At 37.7% G+C, this 21,274-nt stretch overlaps 1 protein-coding gene across 1 annotated transcript in view; it reads left to right on the top strand.

Moving 5' to 3' along the window:
* The window catches only part of NRF1 (nuclear respiratory factor 1), a 126,516-nt gene that overhangs the window by 24,434 nt on the left and 80,808 nt on the right, over window positions 1–21,274 (top strand). Inside the window, exons 2-3 of the mRNA XM_019646089.1 lie at window positions 4,837–4,991; window positions 18,553–18,784. Coding sequence (XP_019501634.1) covers window positions 18,562–18,784 — 223 coding nt within the window. The 5' untranslated portion in view covers window positions 4,837–4,991; window positions 18,553–18,561. The remainder of the gene's footprint in view (window positions 1–4,836; window positions 4,992–18,552; window positions 18,785–21,274) is intronic.

The raw sequence follows: 21,274 nt of genomic DNA, 5'->3' as shown, positions 1-21,274 counted from the left end.
ATTCCTGGTCAGTTTTATTCATGCTGTATGATTTCATTACCATCTCCTTGTTGATGAGTCCCAAACTTACACCTGCCCCACAGCTCTAGATCCAGGTATATGTTTGGACAGCTGGTGTGAATGTTGTCACACATTGCTTTGCTCTGCAAATCTGCTCTTACTGTTTCTTGCCTTGGTTAATGAGCCACTCACTAATCCAAACCAGAAGCGGGGGAGTCATTCTGAAGTTACCCCTCCCTCACTGTTCACATCCAGTTGTTCACTAAGTTCTTTCTACTTCCAGACCTTTCATTTCACACATGCTTTCCATGCCCGTTGTCTTAGTTGAGGCTTCCATGGGCGCTCCCTCATAGACCATTAAATTCGTTCCCTGGCTGGTTTGACTCAGCCCTTCCCAAGCCATTCTTCACACAGCTTTGGAATGTTTGCAGAATGCTACTACTCATCACCTTTAGCAATGCTTCCACCCTCTAGTCCAGAGCCCTAAGGTGGCCAGGAGTTACAGCAGAGGCCTTTTGTGACCTATGGTTATCTAGGCTGCATAGATAATGGTATCTCTCAACCGTATTGCTTAATAGATTTAAAAACAAAAACAAAACAAAACTAAGTCATTTATAGCAGGCCCTTTTCATTATCTTTTTCTGAATAAATGCAACTATCATACAGTAAAAGTTTCTTTTTCTGGTGTTTTTTTGTTTTTGTTTTTGTCATTACAGAGGGATCTTCATCATATTAGGTACCACTGAGCTAGAAGATGACATAAAAATAACTTGGCGCGACCTGGCCTCCCCCAAGCTGACCCCATGGTGCTCTCTGTGCTTGGTCATGCTCTATAGGCCACACTGTTAACTCTGTTCCCAATACTTCAATCCCACCCCCCTCCAGACACCTCTAAAATAACTACTTAAAACCTTTCCCGATCATCATACAATCCAAACTTCTTTCCAAGGCCTTATGTGATTTTTTCCCCAATTACCTCTCCCTCTACTGTCCCCCTTTTCACCAGGGTCTTCCTGTGGCTGCCTTTTCATTAAGAATGAAAATCATATGTGCCTCATCAGAGACCACCCTTCGCATTTTCTTATTATATTGCCTTATTTTATCTTCTGCATAGCACATGTCACTCCCTGAAATGTCTGTTGTTATGGCTCCCTCCACCAGAATATCATCAGTTCCTTGAGGTCAGGGACTCTGCCTTCTTGCTCATCACCATGACTCTTGGCCTAGAACATGGCCCTCAGTAAATGTTTGTTGACTGACAGGATTACCTACCTTCTCTGAGCTCCACTCTCCCTATAATTCTCTTCTGTAGCATTTGTACATTGCATCGCAGTCTTTGTTGCTGTTAGAATTTGCAACCGCTGGTGCTGTCGCAGTCTTTGTTGCTGCTAGAATTTGCAACCGCTGGTGCTGGACCAAGCAGACATTGTAAATGAGCGAGGCAACCCAGGAGTGGACATCCTAAAGATGTCCACTTGACGTTGATAGGAGCTTGTTCTACTCTCCCTAGCCAGTCAGTTGTCGCCAATCTGAAGTGATAGTAATGATTAGCATTATTGTGTGTGTGTGTGTGGGGGGGCACCCTGCTGAGTGCTTTGCTTATTTAATTTCATTTAATCCTCACATCAACACTGTGAGGAAGGTATTATTAATACATTATTAATACCACCAGTTTATAAACAGGAAACAGATACATAGAGACATTAACATGAAACTAGCAAATGGCAGAATTAACTCTCAAGCCCAAGCTTTTAACACAGTACTTACTGCTTCCTGGTGTTCCCAGGTCTTTCTGACTTTTCAAGAGAAGTCAGAAATCTCGAACTTTTATGCTATTTCCCAGTTTTAAAATGTTGGTAGTTCATTTTAGAAACTAAACACAAAAAGCAGTACAGACCAAACAAAACACAGGTATAAGGGGCTGATTTGGTTTACATGGCCTTGCTCTGACCAGACCTGGAGCTGCTTTTGGTCCTACCCTTAAGATCCGGCCACTCAGATGCTGCTGGATGAACAACTGCAGCAATCATTTATTTCCTCCTCTGCCTCGCTTTCTTGCTGTACAATAAAATAATGTCGTATGTTTCTGTAGCATGTTGCAGTTATAAAGTGATTTCATATGTGTTGTTTGACTTTTTAAAAAGCTTTAACTGATACTGCCACCACCAAACTGTTTGTTTCACAGTGCATCACAGGGAGTAAAACACGGGAAGTAAACCACAAAATGATACGGAAGGCTCACTTCTCAGCAGCTTTCCAGTATTAATTAATATTGCTGTTGCCCCACTGATCTGCTTATGCCCAGCTCCACGTGTGAGAAAGCATGCTTTTAAACATTCAGTATTACTTACTGTAAATTAGTGAGACAATGAATACACTATCCATATATTGTACAAAATTTATGGAAAACACAGGACTGTGGATACTGGGCTTTTGCTTATTAGATCTTGACTCTTCTGCATAGACTTGATTTCCAGCTTGGTCTGACCCCCATTTTTACACGTTGTTTTTTATTTTCTTGTTTCTAAATCTATATAAATAATCTATGTAAATAATTTATAAGTAACGGGCTTTTATACCATTTAAAATTCAATTTTAAAATAATTTTTGTAAAAGAGTATAATGATTACAAACATAAAAACTGTGTGCTCAGTTCTCCATTTTCCCCCAAAAGTCCTTGTCCTCCTTTTTTTTTATTTTATTTTTTAACAATTTTGTTTCCTTTCCATCTGCTGAAAATGGGAGTGGGTAATTCACTAAGCCATTTCATATGGGTGAAGAAAAATATGAAACAGTTGATTACCCTGGTGCTCACAGAAGACTGTATCTTTCAAAGACGTGGCTTTAGGAACTTCATGAATTACATTTATTTCTATATCTGGAAGCATACTGTCAGGGCTCTCGGTGTGTGAGAACCAGTCCTTAAAGTAGCTATAGCCTCTAAGGTGGTGATGGTGGGGGTTATGACGATAGGGGACCAGGAGACCATGTTAGAGGGACTGGAATGGGTGACTGCAGGTGCAATTTGAAAAAATCAGTTCAACATGAGTATTAGTTTATAATCTAGATTCACTGGACCTTAGTAAACCCACATTTTGGCTTGAAGATACACCCCCAATAGTGATGGAGTCAGTTATGGTTAGAGGCTGTGCTCCAGGACAGAGGGTGGGTTTCTCATGGAGCAGGTGGAACACTTAATTGGAAGGCACAAGACAAGACGTGGGTTCATGTTTTGGTTTTGTCACCAATTAGAGATGTGACTTAGGTTAACCCACTTAGCACTTTCTGGGTCTCAACTTCATCTATCAAATGAGAAAATCAAACTGGATGTCTTTAAGGTTTTAGGTATTTTAAATTTGCCTCTGTTAAAGCTCTGTGGGCGGTTGAGCCTGACTAGTTATCAAGATAAGAGGATATAAGTCCAAGTGAATAGTTACAGATTTTTTGGGCAGCCTTCATCAGGGTGTCATTTGTGCTTCCTAACAAATTAAATGGCAGAGGAGAGAGAGCTTTTGATGAAATAAACACTAGTCTCCTGCCTCACCTTTTTCCTTCCCATCGCCAGCCCAGCAGTCCACAGATAACCTTTTAAAACTGTTGTACTATTTCTGTTTTTAGCTTCTTCTAGAGTTACTTCCATAAGGTTTAATAATATGTGTAAACTTCTGTTCCTTATTTATCAACTGTAGAGAATATCTTTGGATTTTTTAATATGAAAAGTAAAAATTTAACTGATATTTTCTACCCTCTCTTCTCTCCATCTCCCATTATTTGATATTTTATTATTTTCTAGTCTTAATTTTCTTTATAATTTTGAATGATAAACTTTTTTTTTTTGATCCAGCAACTTTTAATAGGGTTTCAATTTGCCATTTTATAAAATGGGTTTATAAGGGTTCCTGCACTTGCATCTTTCTATATTCTACCTTCCGGGAGCTATACTTTACATTTATTTATTTATTTATTTTATTCTATTTTATTTTATTTTTAGCTGTACTTTACTTTTACATTGTCAGGGTTAAGATTTTCATTCTGTCCTCTACCCACCACCAAGTATTATCTTTATGTTTAGAGTGCTATTTTTACTGCATTACCTTTCTATGCCTGCTATAATAGCAAGTCCAGAATTATAACTGGTTATGTAAAGTTTTATGTCCTTAATGCCAAGCAAATAACCGAGTGTGTGCTAAAGACTTAGCTTAGTAAACCATTCATTTACTCGTTTATACAACAGATATTTATTCAATATCAGAATTGTTATCACAGTGCTGTTTATAATAGTGAAAAATTAAAAATAACCTAACTGAATGTCTTGTGTGAATTAGTCATTACTGTACATTTATGGGGAATGCTGTGTAAACATTAAAAAGTGATATAAAAATGTTAACATGAAAATTTTAATTATTACATTTTAAAATGTTTATAAAATAGTATGTTCATTGTAGCCTCATTTTTGTTTCAAAACAAAACAAAACCAACCATGTAAGAAACTCGGTTTGGGATGGTGGTAGAAGCATACTGCGTACACCAAATTGTTAACTCGGTAATTGTGACCATTTTGGGTGGTGCTTTCTGTTTCTTGTTTTGTTTTTACTTACCTGTATTTTCTTGGTCACCCTAAAGAACATGTCGCTTCTGTAATAAATTTTTTCAACTAAAGATAAAAATAGAAAGTTGCCGGTCATAGTTTTTTTTTCTTGGAATACCAATGCTAAAATAATCTAGGAGGACCTGATAAGAATTCAGTAAATGTTTGCGGAATGACAAAAAATGATTGAATCGCCGAGATTCCTACATCTGTAGTATTGACGCTTATGCCTTCTCAATTTTATCCAGAGACAAGTTCAGTTATCTCAAAAGAAAAACCATACATTGAACTGTCTGCCAGAATCTAAGAAACAGCTTTAGCTGAATGTTGGTTGTGTAATGACAGATCCAGCAGGACTGAGGCCCACCAGACACGCAGCCAGGCAACAATGCTACATTTCACAGTAAGCAGATCTGAATAAAAGTGTCCTTTGTGCTTGTCTGAGACTGAGGGGCGGGACTCGGGGCAATTTATGTTATTTCTCCTTAATGGAAATGGAAGCAGCCTCTAATCCTGCTATCACATGACAACGACTTACTTGATTTTTGGTAATTTGGGGGAGCAGCTGTGGACAAATGATTTTTCTGCAAAAAGAGCCAGCTGCATTCTGACCCATTTGCAAATAAATGCCTGGGCACACTTCACTTCCTGTCCATCATGCTTCTAATCCTGGATGGCTTCAGCAACTCACCTGCTTTTTACTGATGTTTGTAACTGTTCACAAGCACCTAAATACATGAGAATGCATTTTCTAATCCTTTTTATCATTGTCATCAACATTAATTAGGTACCTTCTCCACTTAGGGCCCTGGGCCAGACACCAGGCTGTAAGCTGTAAGGTGTTGTACAATGTGGATAGACTCCTTTCCTCTTTGACAGGTGGGTCAGCATTAGCTTTATTTTTAGCGGATGAAATTGCAGCGTAAAGAAAGAATCTGGTGTGGAGGCAGCTGAGAGCTCTGTTGTTTTGGTCCCCAGACTTCTGAGTCGGCTCGCTGTCTGGGTGTTCGCTGATGCCCCTTAGCTGTGCTGTGTGCTTTCACAAGCTGTTGCCCCTGCCTGCAGTGCCGCCTTTTATTCTCGCACCTTGCATACTCCCGGAGGAAGGCTCTTCTCCTTCATCACAGCTGCTTGATGTCCTTGTGGTCTTTTCTTCTCAGTGCTCCCTTAGCCCTTGGTGATCATCACGAGAATATGATTTTTTTTTCTTTTTTAAATGGCAAAAGCCCTCTTACTTAACTGTATTGATTTGCACTTATTTTTTCAAGCTCTTATAACCCAGGGAATTAAGAAACACAATCAGGGAACTGGTCAGGTAGGGTCTTCATAATGAGTAAAAGGAAGCTTTTCTTTTGATTGGGAACAGCTAGGGCAGGGGAGAGGCAGTGACAGTATTTCTATCTTTGCAGTGTTGGATTTTCACGGGACAGATTGGTCTGAATTAGTGTATGAGCCTACTCTATTAGAAATTTCTTAAGCAATGATATATAATGGACAGTGATTAGAAACAAGTCATTTCAAAACAAAACAATGCAAGGTAGAACCACACTGTTCAGTGAGAGCTACAGCCCCATGTGGCTATTTAAATTAAAACTAATTAAAGATAAACAAAATGAAAATTTTAATTCCTTAGTCACAGTTGTCACATTCCATATGGTCAATAACTACATGTGGTTTATTGGCTGCTGTTTTGGATGGTGTACATTTAGAACATTTCCACCATCACAGAAATTTCTATTGGATACTGCTGAGATAGAACCGATAGAAGAGTTGATGTATTTTAAAGCATTTAGTGAAGTAGATGCACCTAACTATTCTTTTCTGTGCAAGGCTATTTGTTCCAGTTGAAGAATTTTAAGCAACCTTAAATTCCATGCTTTCTTTATATTTTTCTTTGGTTGTGGCACCCTCTAGTGTTTTAGCTTTGACATAGCTATATCATCATGAAATAATCTGTGATTTGAGACCAAGAACATGGAAGTATTTTGGAAAATTTCGTGGGTTTATACACTTTTCTAGGGAGGAGACCTGTAGCTTTCACACATCTTCAAAAGGGCCCATAATTCGAAAAAGGTGAAGGACCTACTCTCTGATACAGATCCTTGTATGGTCAAAACCTGTAGCTTTCACACATCTTCAAAAGGGCCCATAATTCGAAAAAGGTGAAGAACCTACTCTCTGATACAGATCCTTGTATGGTCAAAACTCCTAGTTTGTGACCTATAAGAAGCCTTTTTTCTCCCAATACAAAAATAAATCATGGAACTCTCCCCTTGGCATTTCTATGCTTTATGTATCCTTTTATGTGGAATAACAACAACAGTTTACACTTAATCTAACGCTCATTATATACCAGGTCCTATTTTAAAGCCCTTGTACATATATTAACTCATTTGATTCTCACAATAGTTATATTTAGAAGGTTCTATTATTCTCCCCATTTGAAAGATGATAAAACTAAGGCATAGAAATCAAGTGAAATTTGTCTAAGGTGCTAGTGTCAGGGCAAGGATCTGAACCCCAAACTCTGGCTCCATCGTCTGTACTCTTAACCACCCTGCTGTAACAGTGAGGACAAGCCCTTAAACAGGCATGAGGTGGGATGGAGAGATTTTTCATGCTCTTGTACACTTTGTGTCCAGTTACATAATAAGAAAAAAATAATAACTAAATCGCTGCAAGCTATCCTGGAAATTAGAGTTAGCACCCACTATTGATTATCAGTAGATATGCATAGATCTACATAGTCTGCCAAGGACTTAAAGTGATAGATGAAGGTCAAAGCTGCTATGCCTACCACTTTTTCTTTGGTTAATCCAAACACCTAACCTAGTCTATTCATTGAATAAAATGACAAATCTTTTTGTGATTTTTTGTTATTGTTATTTCCATAAAAAGACATTTATTGTATTACTGTGATGTCGATTTTAAGGTTTGCTAGTATGTTAAACTTATTAAGTACTTAAAGAATAGGTAAGATAGACTCAAGCAGATAAAAGTTTGTGTTTCTATCTCCTATTTCCCTTCTGTCTGTACCCATTTCTCCCTTCAGGAGGCATTTTATACTCGTTAACTTTGCCTTGTTTTAATGACTCATCAAACTCCGGATTTTGAATTCAACTTCCATCAGTGTATGGATACAGAAACCCTAGTGGCGATCTTATTAAAAATTTCTATAGAATCGCTTTATTGATAGTATAAAATGTTAATACTTTTTATTGACTTATACAAGTCAGCATAAAATTTTGCTGCTTACCAGCACTCTATGAGGAATTTCTGACAAGGGTGCATCTTTTTTCTTCCCTTTGTATCAGTCAGGGCCTAGTAAACCATAGAAGGTATTTCAGAAAATTTAATTCTGGAAATTGGTTACACAGGTGTTAAAGACTGAAAAAGCAAAAAGTAGACACTGAGGCAGTCCAGATATTAATAACTACAGGAAGCAGCTGCCACCCTAGCGCTAGGGGAACAGAAGAACCTAGGAGCTCAGGGGGGCCCCCACACAGCTGGGAATCTGACTTCTCAGTGGGATGCCATGCAGCTGGTGCGCAACTACCAGGGGAGAAAGGGCACAGCTGGAGTTGGGAGAGGAAGCTGTCCTCTGTTGCTGGAGCAACACTGATAGGAATGAAAACAGCAAGGAAATCCCTTCTCCCCTCCTCTTCCCATCTCACACCACTGCCTCCCCTTGGTAAAACCTAACAGGAAGCTGGCAGGCGAGTTTGGTAAACAAGGTTTGCTGACCAAGTGCAGAGCTGGGTGTAGAGCTGTTCAGATCAAGTTAGAAGTGCGAGAGATAAGAGATAAATAGGCAGCACGACCTTATTGGGGAATTACAGCAACTGGAATTGCCTGGGTTTAGCTTTAGTAATTAAATGTGCAGCCAATTACCCCCAAGTATTTATGAAGGAGCAAATTATGACAGCTGCTATTCATAGACTTTAATGGACCCAAGCCCTGCGTTCTGTGAGCTGACAGTATTGTTTTCACAAAACCATCCACTCATCCTTGAGTCATTATGAAGTTGTGTGGTAAAGCTTGTTTTTCTCGCATATTATGTAAAAGCATCATTATTAACTGGATTCTTGGGCTGTTATTAATATTAATGAATATTTACAAGTTTTGTCAACATAATTGGAATGAAAAATATTATGTGATTACAGCTATACAAAATTTTGTTACTTTCAGATGCTCTAAATTAGTAAGTTAGTCTTAACTCAAGGCAAGACTATTTCTGAACTTGAACTGTGCTATTCTTTTGGTTCTTAGCATAAGAAAGGGACTTGATTTTTCTAGTGACAATTTGCTCTAGCATGTCATTAAGTTTCAAAAGGATCAATTGGGAAGGCTATATTATAGTTATTGGTTTTTAAAGTTCATTTTGTTAAAAGTCAAAGTGATGCATTTATATGATAAAAGATCAAATAGAAGGATTTATGATAAAAATCAGTGGCTTTTGCTATACTCTTCCCCTAATCCCAGTCCCACTTTTTAGAGACAGTTACTTTCACTGGTTTTGTTTTCTAGTTTAACTATTTTGTTTATAGTATTATCAAACAGTAACTCCTATAACTCTAATAATGTGTTTGTACCACTTTTTATTGATTTATCAAACTTAGCCATTTTTTACTTTATTATATATGTAATGATTACCTTCCAGTATTCCCTTCCTTTCCCCTGTTTTTTTTTAAGCTTTTTTTTTTTTTTTAAGATTTTATTGGGGGAGTTTTAGGAGGAGAACAGAGTTGGGGAATCAGGTAAGGGGAACAGACAAGTTGCTGTCCTTTTGTTCTTCAGTCTAGTTGTGGAGGACGTCACTTCACTGGCCCATGTTGATCTTGTGATCATTGCCCTCTTCCCGGGTGAGGCAGTCGCTCGCCAGCCATTGAATAGCAGCTCACAGCAGCCCAGCTCCAGGTCGAGCTGTTGTTCACCATCTTAGCTGTAGAGGGCGCAGCGTCACTGGCCCTCATGTGGGATCCGAACCAGGGCCCTGCTGCTCAGAGCTGGCGTCCTAAGCCCTCTGCTCTGCTTTTGATAGTTACATTGTAATACCAAGTTCTTTCTTCCATCTGCTCCTGATAGTATCTTCAGACTCCATCTTTGTAAAGATAGGGTATTGGTAAATTGGTGCTCCCAGCCATTCATCCACCTCTCCGCCCCTCTCCTATCTCCTCACTTCTCTCAGCCTTATCTTCGCTTTTACATTGTCATGATTTATAACCTTTACATTCTGATTTGTATTATATTTAATTTTGTGTATTTTTACTTGTAGCTGGAGTCTGAAAATGGAAAACAGTAAACTGCATGCACGACTATGGCTTCTTTTTTGTGTGTGTGTGTGGACTTTTCTCTGCAAGTCCAATATCATCTTTGGGCTATTTGAAGGACAATATTCCTAGAAAGGTCAAATGGATTCTTCTTACCTCAAGCACCATTTATTACTCAGTATTAAGCCACCTTTTACCTTCTATTTTCACTTTGACTTTGTTGTGCAGTTTTTTGTTTTTCTTTCCCTGCCGTGGTGAGATTTTGATCCATTACCCTACATCCCCCAAGAATCAAATCCTGTTGTTGACTTCGGGCTTTTTTGGAGAAAGGCTGTACTGCTGAGTGAGATTTTTGTCCTGGTTGTGAAGTTTAGGTTATGGACATGCCCAGGAATGTAAGTTGAGCCTCTTGGTTTTCCTGTCTGTTTGGACCTTAGATACAGTCTTGCTCTGAGACTTTCCCTTAGGCAGTTCTTGTAGCTTTTTCTTTTGATATGATAATGCTATTGATTGGACTAGTGCTTTCTTTCTCTTACATTTAGTTATGCCTTGATTAGATTTCCTGGCCTGCTCTTTTTCTTACTTTGATTTTTAAAATACTCTACACTTAATCTCGTCCATTATGTGTGGATTAGACTAAATTTAACTCTCTTGGACATTTCATCCAAATTCCAGTAGCTCCCTTGATATTATGGATTACAACTGCCAGGGTGTGCTCTGAGACAAGAAAACCTGTGTTTCTGTGCTCTTTTCCATTATCTTTCAGTCCCACCTATTGCTGGTCGGGAATGGCAAAAGCAGGAATTCATCTGTACCAAAATGCCTCTCCATCCTTTATAGTTTATATAATAAAGAAGAACCTTTAGATAAAGCACATGTTGTATTCCAGGTGATGATTCAGGCTAAGAAAGAGGTTTTAGTAAAATTGTTAACGTTTTACATTATTGTTTGGGGGGATTTTTTGTTTTGTTTTAATGGAGTGTTGACTAATCTGCTGAACATCACTGGCTCCAGGTGGTAGACAGATATGCCTTTTTAATTGGATGTGGTGTTTAGAGTCATTATATATTGCCAGTGCTTTCATCTTGCTTTTTACATCTGTTCAGAGGAGTCACTGTCAGGTCCAGCTGTTGGCTCTCTATTTTGGGCACTGTCGTGAAATGATTTAGAGACATTGGTTCCCTGTAGTTGCCTTGTTTTATGTCTAGGAGAACAGTATCTCAGTTGTTGGAGTTAATATAATAAAGTAAGGCTTTTCACCAAAACATGGAAACAACGTAAGTGTCCTTCAGCCAATGAATGGACAAAGAAAAAGTGGTACATATATGCAATGGAATACTATTCAGCCATAAAAAAGATAAAATATCATCATTGGTGACAACACTGATGGATCTTAAGGGTATCATGCTAAGTGAAATATACCAGATGGAAAAGGACAAGAACTGTATCATTTCATTCATATGTGGGATATAAAACAAGCAACAAATGAATAAACAAAAAATCCAATAGACACAGATAACAGTATGGTGGTTACCAGAGGGGAAGTGGGGTGGAGGGAGGACGAAGAGGGTAAAGGGGTCAAATATATGGTAGTGGAAGGAGACTAGACTTTGGGTGGTGAACACGCAATGCAATTTACACAGGATGTTATAGATTTGTACACTTGAAACGTATAATCTTATTAACCACTGTCACCCCAATAAATTTTTTAAATAAAAGAGATTTTTTTTGATGCCTGACTCAAAATCTTTTGCACATAATTTTAAAACTATCATCGGAGATGAATGTGTAATTGGTTTAAAGATGAAGAAACTGAGGCCTGGTCCTTGAAAGAATAGTCAGGTAATGAGTCAAGAAGGATAGAATCATAAAGACAGGAAGTCGTGCATCATCACAATAATTAATGTTGAGCATTTGTGTGCCGGGCACTGTGTTGTTCCTCACTTGGTCTGGATGATCTACTTTAATCATCCCGACTTTTTTTATTTTCTCTTTCAAAATAGCCTCATCCTTTTGAGGATAGGAACAATCTTTTTCTTTTCCTTAAAAAATATAGTTGAAATTGAGGCTTAGAGGTTAAGTAACTTGTCCAGGAATTCTGGATATCTGTAGTCTGTGCTGTTTTTTACAATTCATGTTATCTAACATGTTTTCATCTATTAGCAGTTCCTATCAGTTTTGGTACCCAGAGCGTCTGACTCCTTGTGGATGAAAGCTTAAAAAGCATCAATAAATTGGCCCGGGAAGGGTGTGGCCCGATGATCCCTAGCCCGTGTATGCTGGTCTGACTTCAGACAACCTGTGTGTTTATTATTTTTTGAAAACATTGAAAGCATCATGTGCAAGTATCCCACTCTGGTTCAAAGAAGTCTGAAATACCTTTGCTTTTTACAGAGGGCTGAATAAGAATGGTTAGGCTGAAGGATGGGATGGAGAGTGTAGAGAGAGGTGAGGCACTGGACAGAAGTGACAAGCCTGTGAAACAGACAGCCCTATTGATTTAGGCTGTGAACTGCATTCGGGAGAAAAGAACTGAAACCCATTATGCTGAGTGCAGAGGGTACAAATCCCTTTGAAACGCACTTAGATGCCATCTAATCCCAAATCATTTAAAAACAGTTTTGAAGTACCCAGAATTCTAAAATGCCCCAAGCTGTGTGTTTCTTAGACTAAAACAGTGAAATGGATGGAAAAACAGTATTTTAATGCTGTCTTTCTCTCATATACTATGTTTAATTGTGTGACTTAAATAGTGTATTAAATTATATTGTAGGCATGTACAGATCTGGGAAGTAGGATGTATTCCCTTGAATATTCTAAAATACACCAAACATAGGATATGGAAGAAACCTTAACAGGTATTTATTTCTCTTTAAAAAATTTTTATTTTGACATAATTTCAGACTTTTAGAAAAGTTGCAGAAATAGTATAAAGAACTTTCATTACCCATATTTCCCAAATGTTAGCATTTTACCATGTTTTCTTTATTCTTTTCTCTGTCCATTAAATACATACTATAATTGTACCAGGCACCTCTTCAAAAACTCCATTTGAAGAAATGAGACTGAGTTTGTTTGTGAAGGCACAGGGCTGGGAGATGTCCTCAAGCAGAAAAGAAAATGTGGAAAAGGGGTTCAATGATAGCTGATTATTAGATTAGATGCCTAATCTTTTTGGATATGTGGTATCCTGTGGGGTTTACTTTTTTTTTTTTGTAATGAAAGTGAATTTTAGTTTGAAATACAGAATATTCCTGAAGATAGCTGAATAGTCCCAAAGTTAAGAATCATGTTAGAAGGATGGGTTATGATATGTATAATGGTGTGAGAGTGAAAAGAGAATTAAAAGTTAGAGCCCCCCCCCCAAAAAAAGGGGACAGGGGCATGCGGCCAAGTGGCTCAGTTTGTTAAGAGCTTGCTCAAGAGTGCGAGCTCTGAGCAACAGGGTCGCTGGTTCAATTCCTGGCCCGAGCTGAGCTGCCAACAGGTGGCAGGATGGCTCAGCTAAAAAAAAAAAAAAAAAGGAAACAGCACAAGAATATAAAACAGAAAGCAAGAGCCCCCAGAAAAGCAAAAAGTTGGGCAGCTACATGGAAAAGTTGACACGAAGAAGAAAGACATATAACAGAGTGAGGCTTGAGAAAGCAATTAATGGGCCGGCTGAGTGGCGCATTGGTTAGGATTTGGCTTGGGATGCCAGCTCTGAGAAGCAGGGTCCTGGTTCGGATCCCACATGAGGGCCGTGGAGCTGTGCCATCTACAGCTAAGATGGTGAACAACAGCTCGACCTGGAGCTGGGCTGCCGTGAGTCACTGGCCATGCCATAGGCTGCAGTGGGGCTGCAGTGGGCTGCCATTAGCCACCGTGAGCGGCCATCCAGAGGCTAGTGAGCGACTGCCCCACCAGGGAAGAATGCAATGATAATACCAACATGGGTCAGTGAAGTGACGTCCTACACAACTAGACTGAAGAACCAAAGGACAGCAACTTGTCTGTTCCCCTTACCTGATTCCCCAACGCTGTTCCCCTCCCCCAATTCTCCAATGAAAAATCTTTAAAAAAAAAAAGAAAGCAATTACTCAAGAGGGACAAAGGATTTAGAAATCCTCAAACAATGAAAAGAAAAGTTTAACAATAGAGTAAAATAAAAATGAGAGAAAAATTTTGCATAAATAATTATGTTCTTTTTACTTGTAGCCCTAAAGGTCATATTTCTGTATCTACATAGCTGCCTTTTTAGGGGGGTGGGGGTAAAGTCTAACTATGCATGCTGTATACTATTACATGGTAGTCAAATTTCAAGTGTGTATGTTGGGTGTTGACGTAAGTAGAGATTATGTTAGTGCACAAGTGAGACACTCAGATTTTAAATATGTATCAAAATTTAAACTACTCTTGACTGAGAAATTTTACTTTTTAAGAACTTATTTTAAAAAAATAAAATAATAGGAGAGGTGGTAAAAGGGGTTCAAATATATTGGGCCATCGGGAAAGTCATGACGCATTTTTGCATTGAAAAACATAGAAAAATACGTCATGACTTTCCCTATGACCCAATTTATGGTGATGGAAGGAGAACTGACTCTTGGTGGTGATCACAAAATGTACTACATAGATAATGTCTTATAGAATCGTGCACTTGAAACCTATATTTTAGTAATCAATGTCACCACAATAAACTTTATGAAAAATATAGTATGCAAAGTTATTTTTTGTAACGATAATAAGGGATAGTTTTATCACTCTGCTCTAAGATTAGTAATTTATTCTTTACAGAATAGTTATGCTAGTGATAGGGATAATTTTTTTTTAATTGTGGTAAAACATAACAAAATTTATCATCTTAACCATTTTTAAGTATATAGTTAACTAGTGTTAAGGGTATTCACGCTGTTGTGCAACCGATTTCCACAACCTTTTCATCTTGCAAAACTGAAACTATAGCTGAGACAACTCCCCGGTGTCTCCCCATCCCCAGCCCCTTGAAACCACCCCTCCACTTTCTGTCTCATGAATTTGACTACTCTAGGGACTCCATATTAGTGGAATCATACAACATTTGTCTTTTTGTGTCTGGCTTATTTCACTTAGCAGAATGTCCTCAAGGTTCATTCATGTTGTAGCATGTGTCAGAATTTCTGGGGTTTTTTTTACTCCTCCTCCNCCCCCCCCACACCTTTACTGAGGTATAATTGACAAATAAAATTGAGGAGAAGGGATGGTTTTCCCATGTACCCTACCCCCACCCTGGCACAACATTCCCCATCAGAGTGGTTCATTTGTTACAGTGGGTGAACCTACATCAACCTATCATTATCACCCCAAGTCCATAATTTACATTATGGTCCACTTTTGTGTATTTTATGGGTTTGGGCAAATGTATAATGAATGACATGTATCCACCATAACAGTATCATAGGGCGTAGTTGCGCTGCCCTAAAAATCCTCTGTGCTCCACCCATTGGTTCCTCCCTCCCCCTCCCCACCGGCAACCATTGATTCTTTTACTATCTCCCTAGTTTTGCCTTTTCCAGAGCTTCATATTGAAGTTGAAATCATAAAATATGTAATCTTTTCAGGTTGGCTTCTTTTACTTAGCAGTATGTATTTAAGCTCCTCCATGTCTTCTTAGGACTTGGTAACGCATTTTTTTGTAGTTCTGAATAATAGCCATTGTCCAGATGTACCACAGTTTGTTTATTCATTCATCTATTGAAGGACATCTTGGTTGCTTCTGTGATTTATAGCAATCATGACAAAAGCTGCTGTAAATATCTGAGTGCAGGTTTTTATGTGGACATTTTTCAACTCCTTTGGGTAAATAAGATGGAGCACAATAGCTGGATTGTGTGGTGTATTTGGTTTTGTAATACACTTCGAAACTGTCTTCCAAAGTGTCTGTACCATTTTGCATCCCCACCAACAATAAATGCCTGTTGTTCCACATCCTCGCCAGCATTTAGTGGCGTTGGTGTTTGGATTTTAGCCATTCTGGTAAGTGCGTAGTGTTATCTCGTGGTAATTTGCAGTTCCTTAATGGCATCTTTTCGCATGTTTACTTAACATCTGTATATCTTTTTTGGTGAGGTGTCTCTTCAGGCCTTTTGCCACTTTTTATTTGGGTGGTTTATTTTCTTATTGTTCAGTTTAAGGCTTTTTGTATATTTTGAAAAACAGTTCTTTTATCAGATATTTCTTTCGCAAATATTTTCTCCCAGGATGTGGCTTGTCTTCTCATTCTCTTTCACAGAGAATGTCTTTCGTAGAGCAGAAGTTTCTAATTTTAATGACATCTAGCTTACCAATTATTTCTTTTATGGATTGTGTCTTTGGTGTTGTATCTATAACATCATTACCATACCCAAGGTCATCTGGACTGTCTCCTAAGAGTCTTGTGTTTTACACATAGGTCAATAAATTTTACAATCAGTTTATCAATATCCATGAAATAACTTCCTGGGATTTTGACTGGGATTGCATTGAATCTACAGATCAAGTTAGGATATCTTGATATTATTGAGCCTTCCTAACCATGAACATGGACTATATCTCTCTTTATTTACTTATTTAGTTTCTTTCATCAGATTTTTGTAGTTTTCTTCATATAGATGTTGTCTATATTTTGTTAGATTTATAGCTAAGTATTTAGTATTTTCTTGCTAATGTAAAGGATATTGTGTTTTTAATTTCAAATTCCATTTGTTCATTGCTGGTATATAGGAAAGTAATTGATTTATGTATATGAACTTTGCACCCTGCAACATTACCATAATCATTAATTAATTTCAGGAGTTTTTAAAATTGATTCTGTTGGATTTTCTGCATAAGACAATCATGTCATCTTGAACAATGACAGTTTTTTTCCCTTCCCAGTCAGTATACCTACTATTTCTTTTTCTTGTCTTACTGCATTAGCTAGGACTTCCAGTATAGTGTTGTAAAGGAGTGATGAGAGGGAACATCCTTGCCTTATCCCTGATCTTAGCAGGAAAGCTTCTATAGTAGCCCCCCTTATCCATGGTTTTGCTTTCCGCAGTTTCATTAACCATGGGCAATCGTTATGTCTCAGTGATCTAGGATCATCTGAAGCATGATATCCTTCTGATGAATTATCAGAAGGTCAATAGTAGTCTCATGCTAGTGTCACAATGCCTTCATCATTCACTTCATCTGATCACATAGGCCTTGTATCATCTGACATCATCACAAGAAGGATGAGTAGAGTACAATAAGATATTTTGCAGGAGAGAGACTACATTCACATAATTTTTATTACAGTGTATTGTTATAATTTTCCTCTTTTCTTATTAGTTATTAATCTCTTACTGTGCCAAATTTATAAATTAAATTTTATCATAGGTATGTATGTATAGGAAAAAAACATAGTAAATATAGGATTTGGTATTATCTGTGGTTTTAGGCATCCACTGGGGGTCTTGGGATGTATCCCCTGTGAATAAGGGGGGAATACTTTAGTTTCTCACCATTAAATATGATGTTAGCTGTAAATTTGTTGTAGTTTTTTTTTATCAAGTTGAAGAAGTTGCTCTCTATGCCTAGTTTGCATTTTTTCCTTTTAATAATATTCCACTGTATACGTATGTACAATTTGTATACCCATTCATCCATCAGTAGATAGTTGAGAACTTGTACCTTTTGGCTATTGTGAATAATGCTGTTATGAACATGGGTATGTATAAATAGCCCACTGAGACCGTGTTTCCAATTCTTCTGGGTGTAGACCGAGAAATGGAACTGCTGGGTCGTATGATAGTTTCTTCTAGAGTTTTTTGAGGCGCCAATATGGAAAGTTTTATATACAGGGATGTTTACTGCGCTGATGTTTATAATAGCAAAAATTTGGAAGCAGCCTTGCTATGTATGTATCAGTAGGTGATCAGTTGTATAATTATGGCACATCCATACAGTGAAGTATTCTGCAACTATTTAGAAAGGTCTGGTAAATCTGTATGTTTTGACATGTCAAATGTTACATATATTGTAATATGGGAAAAGCAAACTAGAGACTAATATGTGTAATGTGAATCTGTTTTTATTTTAAATCATTTGTGTGTATATATGCTTCAAAACATTTTTTTAATGATAATGCACTTTTCTGTAGGTTGGTGGGGGGAAGAGGGTGCAGATTGTAAGTGCAATAGAAGAGCAAACCTCTTTATCTTACTACTTTATGAATTACTGCATCATTTCAGTGTTTACAAGAAGCACAGTTTTATAAGCAGAAAAACAGATTTGAATAATTGCATTTTTGGAAAAAAGTTTAACTCCCATTTGTCTATGAAATACAAAGAAAATGTTAAGTATTTCATTTACTTACTAAGTGTTTTTATGTCTACAATGTCAAATGCCAAGTCACTAGGAACTTTTAAATACCTTTTTATTTTTATATTTAAATGTCTTTTATTGTTATATGTAATATCAAGGGTATTTATTCTTTTGTGACCTGAGGCATAAAATTAGCACAGTGAATTTCCATCACAAGGTTTTATACAAGTAATATATTCTACCATTTTTAGGTTATATTTGAATGGTGCTTCCCATTTCTTGTAACTTGGTGGGGTGAGGTATAGAGTGAAACCAAAGGTGTCCTCTGCTGGTGAGGGAACTGTCTCTGAGTTTACGCGCTGAGTTACGTTACACACTGAGTCTTGTTCTTTGCTTTTTTCCTAACAGTAGCTCTTCATGGAGGAACACGGAGTGACCCAAACTGAACACATGGCTACCATAGAAGCCCATGCAGTGGCCCAACAAGTACAGCAGGTCCACGTGGCCACCTACACTGAGCACAGTATGCTGAGTGCTGACGAAGACTCCCCTTCTTCCCCAGAAGACACCTCTTACGATGACTCCGACATACTCAACTCCACAGCAGCTGATGAGGTAACAGCCCACCTGGCTGCTGCAGGTAATGTGGTTTGGCTTGGAAGCTCTTCGTAGCATGCATCTCTGAAAGAACCAAGCATGCAGGCACTCTCGCATCTGTTTTCATAATTTTGTTTTAATCCTTGACTTTGTTTTAATCCTTGCATTTACAGCTTGTGCCTGCATCTTACTAAGACTTAAATTCTAGAATCATATACTGTTAGTGATATGACTTTGGTTTTTGTGTTTTTCATTCATTCTAACAGTCTTTTGACTTTTAACTGAAGAAGCATTTAGTCCATTTACAGTAAATGTAATCACTGATATATTTAGGTTTGAACTTACCATGTTTACTATATGCTTTCTCTTTATCCATTTGTTCTGTGTTTACTTTTCCTTCATATATCCTTTTGGAGTGATTGAAAGTTTTTATTTTTCAGTTTTTTCTTGTCAGTTTGGAAGTTAATATACTTTTACTTATAGTGGTACCGCTAGAAATTATAACATACACCCTTTACTTATTTCAAAGTATTATGTAATTAGTACGTTTGTCCTCTTTCTTAAAATAATTTTTTATTTTTCAATTAGTTGACATTCATTATTATATTAGTTTCAGGTGTACAACCTAGTGATTAGACATTTATATAACTTATTGAGTGATCACCCAATAAACCTAGTACTCATCCCACACCATACAGTTATTACAGTATTATTGACTATATTCCCTATGCTGTACTTTACATCTCCGTGACTGTTTTGTAACCACCAATTTGCACCTCTTAATCTCTTCCTCGTTTCACCTGTCACCCCAAACCCCACTCATCTGGCAGCCATCAAAATGTTCTGTGTATCTTTGAGCTTGTTTCTGTTTTGTTTGTTCGTTTGTTTTGTTTTTTTAGGTTCCACACATAAGTGAAATCATATGGTATTTGTCTTTTTTGTTGACTGACTTCAGTCAGCATAATATCCTTTAGGCCCATTCATATTGTTTCAGCTGGCAAGATTTCATTCTTTTTTATGGCTGAGTAATGTACTGTTGTATGTATATACCATCTCTTCTTTATTCCTTCACCTATTGATGGACACTTAGGTTGCTTTCGTATCTTGGCTATTGTAAACAATGCTGCCATGAACATAATAGATGCATATGTCTTTTCAAATTCGTGTTTTGAGTTTCTTTGGATAACTACCCAGCAGTGGAATCACTGGGGCCTTCTTTGTGTATTGTTTATTGCCTTTGTTTTAAAGTCTGTTTTATCTGGTATAAGTATTGCTACTCAAGCTTTTTTTCCCCCCATTTTCATGAAATATCTTTTCCATCCCTTACTTTCAGTCTCTGTGTATCTTTCTATCTGAATGAAGTGAGTCTCCTGTAAGCAGCATATGCAAGGGTCTTGTTTTATTATCCATTGAGCCCCCCTATGTCTTTTGATTGGAGCATATAATCCATTTCCATTTAAAGCAGTTGTTGAAAATATATAGTTATTGCCATTTTATTATTCATATTTTTTATCTTTTTTTTCCCCCTTTTTCTTAAAGAATCCCCTTTAACATTTCTTGTAGTACTGGTTTGGTGGTGATGAACTCCTTTTAACTTTTTCTTGTCTGGAAAGCTCTTTATCTATCCTTCTATTCTAAATGACAGGTTTGCTGCAGAGTCATCTTAGTTGTGGGCCCTTGCTTTTCAACACGTTGAGTATTTCATACCAATCCCTTCTGGCCTGCAAAGTTTCTGTTGAGAAATCAGCTGACAATCTTATGGTAGCTCCCTTACAGGTATCTAACTCTTTTTCTCTTGCTGCTTTTAAAACTCTCTTTATGGGACCGGCGGAGTGGCTCAGTTGGTTAAGAGCTCATTCAAGAGTTTGAGCTCTGAGCAACAGCGGTTCGATTCCTGGCCCGAGCTGAGCTGCCGCTGAGCTGCCACCAGGTGGCGGGATGGTTCAGCCAAAAACAAAAAAAACCAACTCTCTCTTTGTCTTTAGACTTTGGCATTTTAATTATGATGTGTCTTTGTGTAGGCCTCTTTGGGCTCATCTTTTTGGGACTCTGCACTTCTTAGTTGTATGCCTATTTCCTTTGCCAGGTTAGGGAAGTTTTCCATCATTATTTCTTCAAATAGGTTTTCAATTCCTTGCTGTCTTTCTTCTGGTATCCCTATGATGCAAATGTTGTTACACTTGATGTTGTCCCAGAGGTCTCAAACTATCCCCATTTTTTTGGATTCTTTTTCTTTTTTTTCCCCTGTTCTGATTGGGTGTTTTCTGCTACCTTATTTATTAAATTGCTGATTCGATCTTCTGCTTCATCTACTCTACTGCTGATTCCCTCTAATGTATTCTTCATTTCAATTATTGTATTCTGTATTTCTGACTGCTTTTTTATGTTTTCTGTCTCCATTTTTATGTTTCTTATATCTTTGTAGAAGTTCTCACTGAGATCATTGAGTATCCTTCTAACCAGTGTTTGAATTCTACATCTGGTAGATTGTTTGTCTCCATTTTATTTAGGTCTTTTTCTGGAACTTTGTTCT

Source organism: Hipposideros armiger, unplaced genomic scaffold (assembly GCF_001890085.2).
Source record: "Hipposideros armiger isolate ML-2016 unplaced genomic scaffold, ASM189008v1 scaffold_97, whole genome shotgun sequence".
NCBI classification, from domain to species: Eukaryota; Metazoa; Chordata; class Mammalia; order Chiroptera; family Hipposideridae; genus Hipposideros; species Hipposideros armiger.
This window is presented reverse-complemented; position numbering and strand designations above follow the sequence as displayed.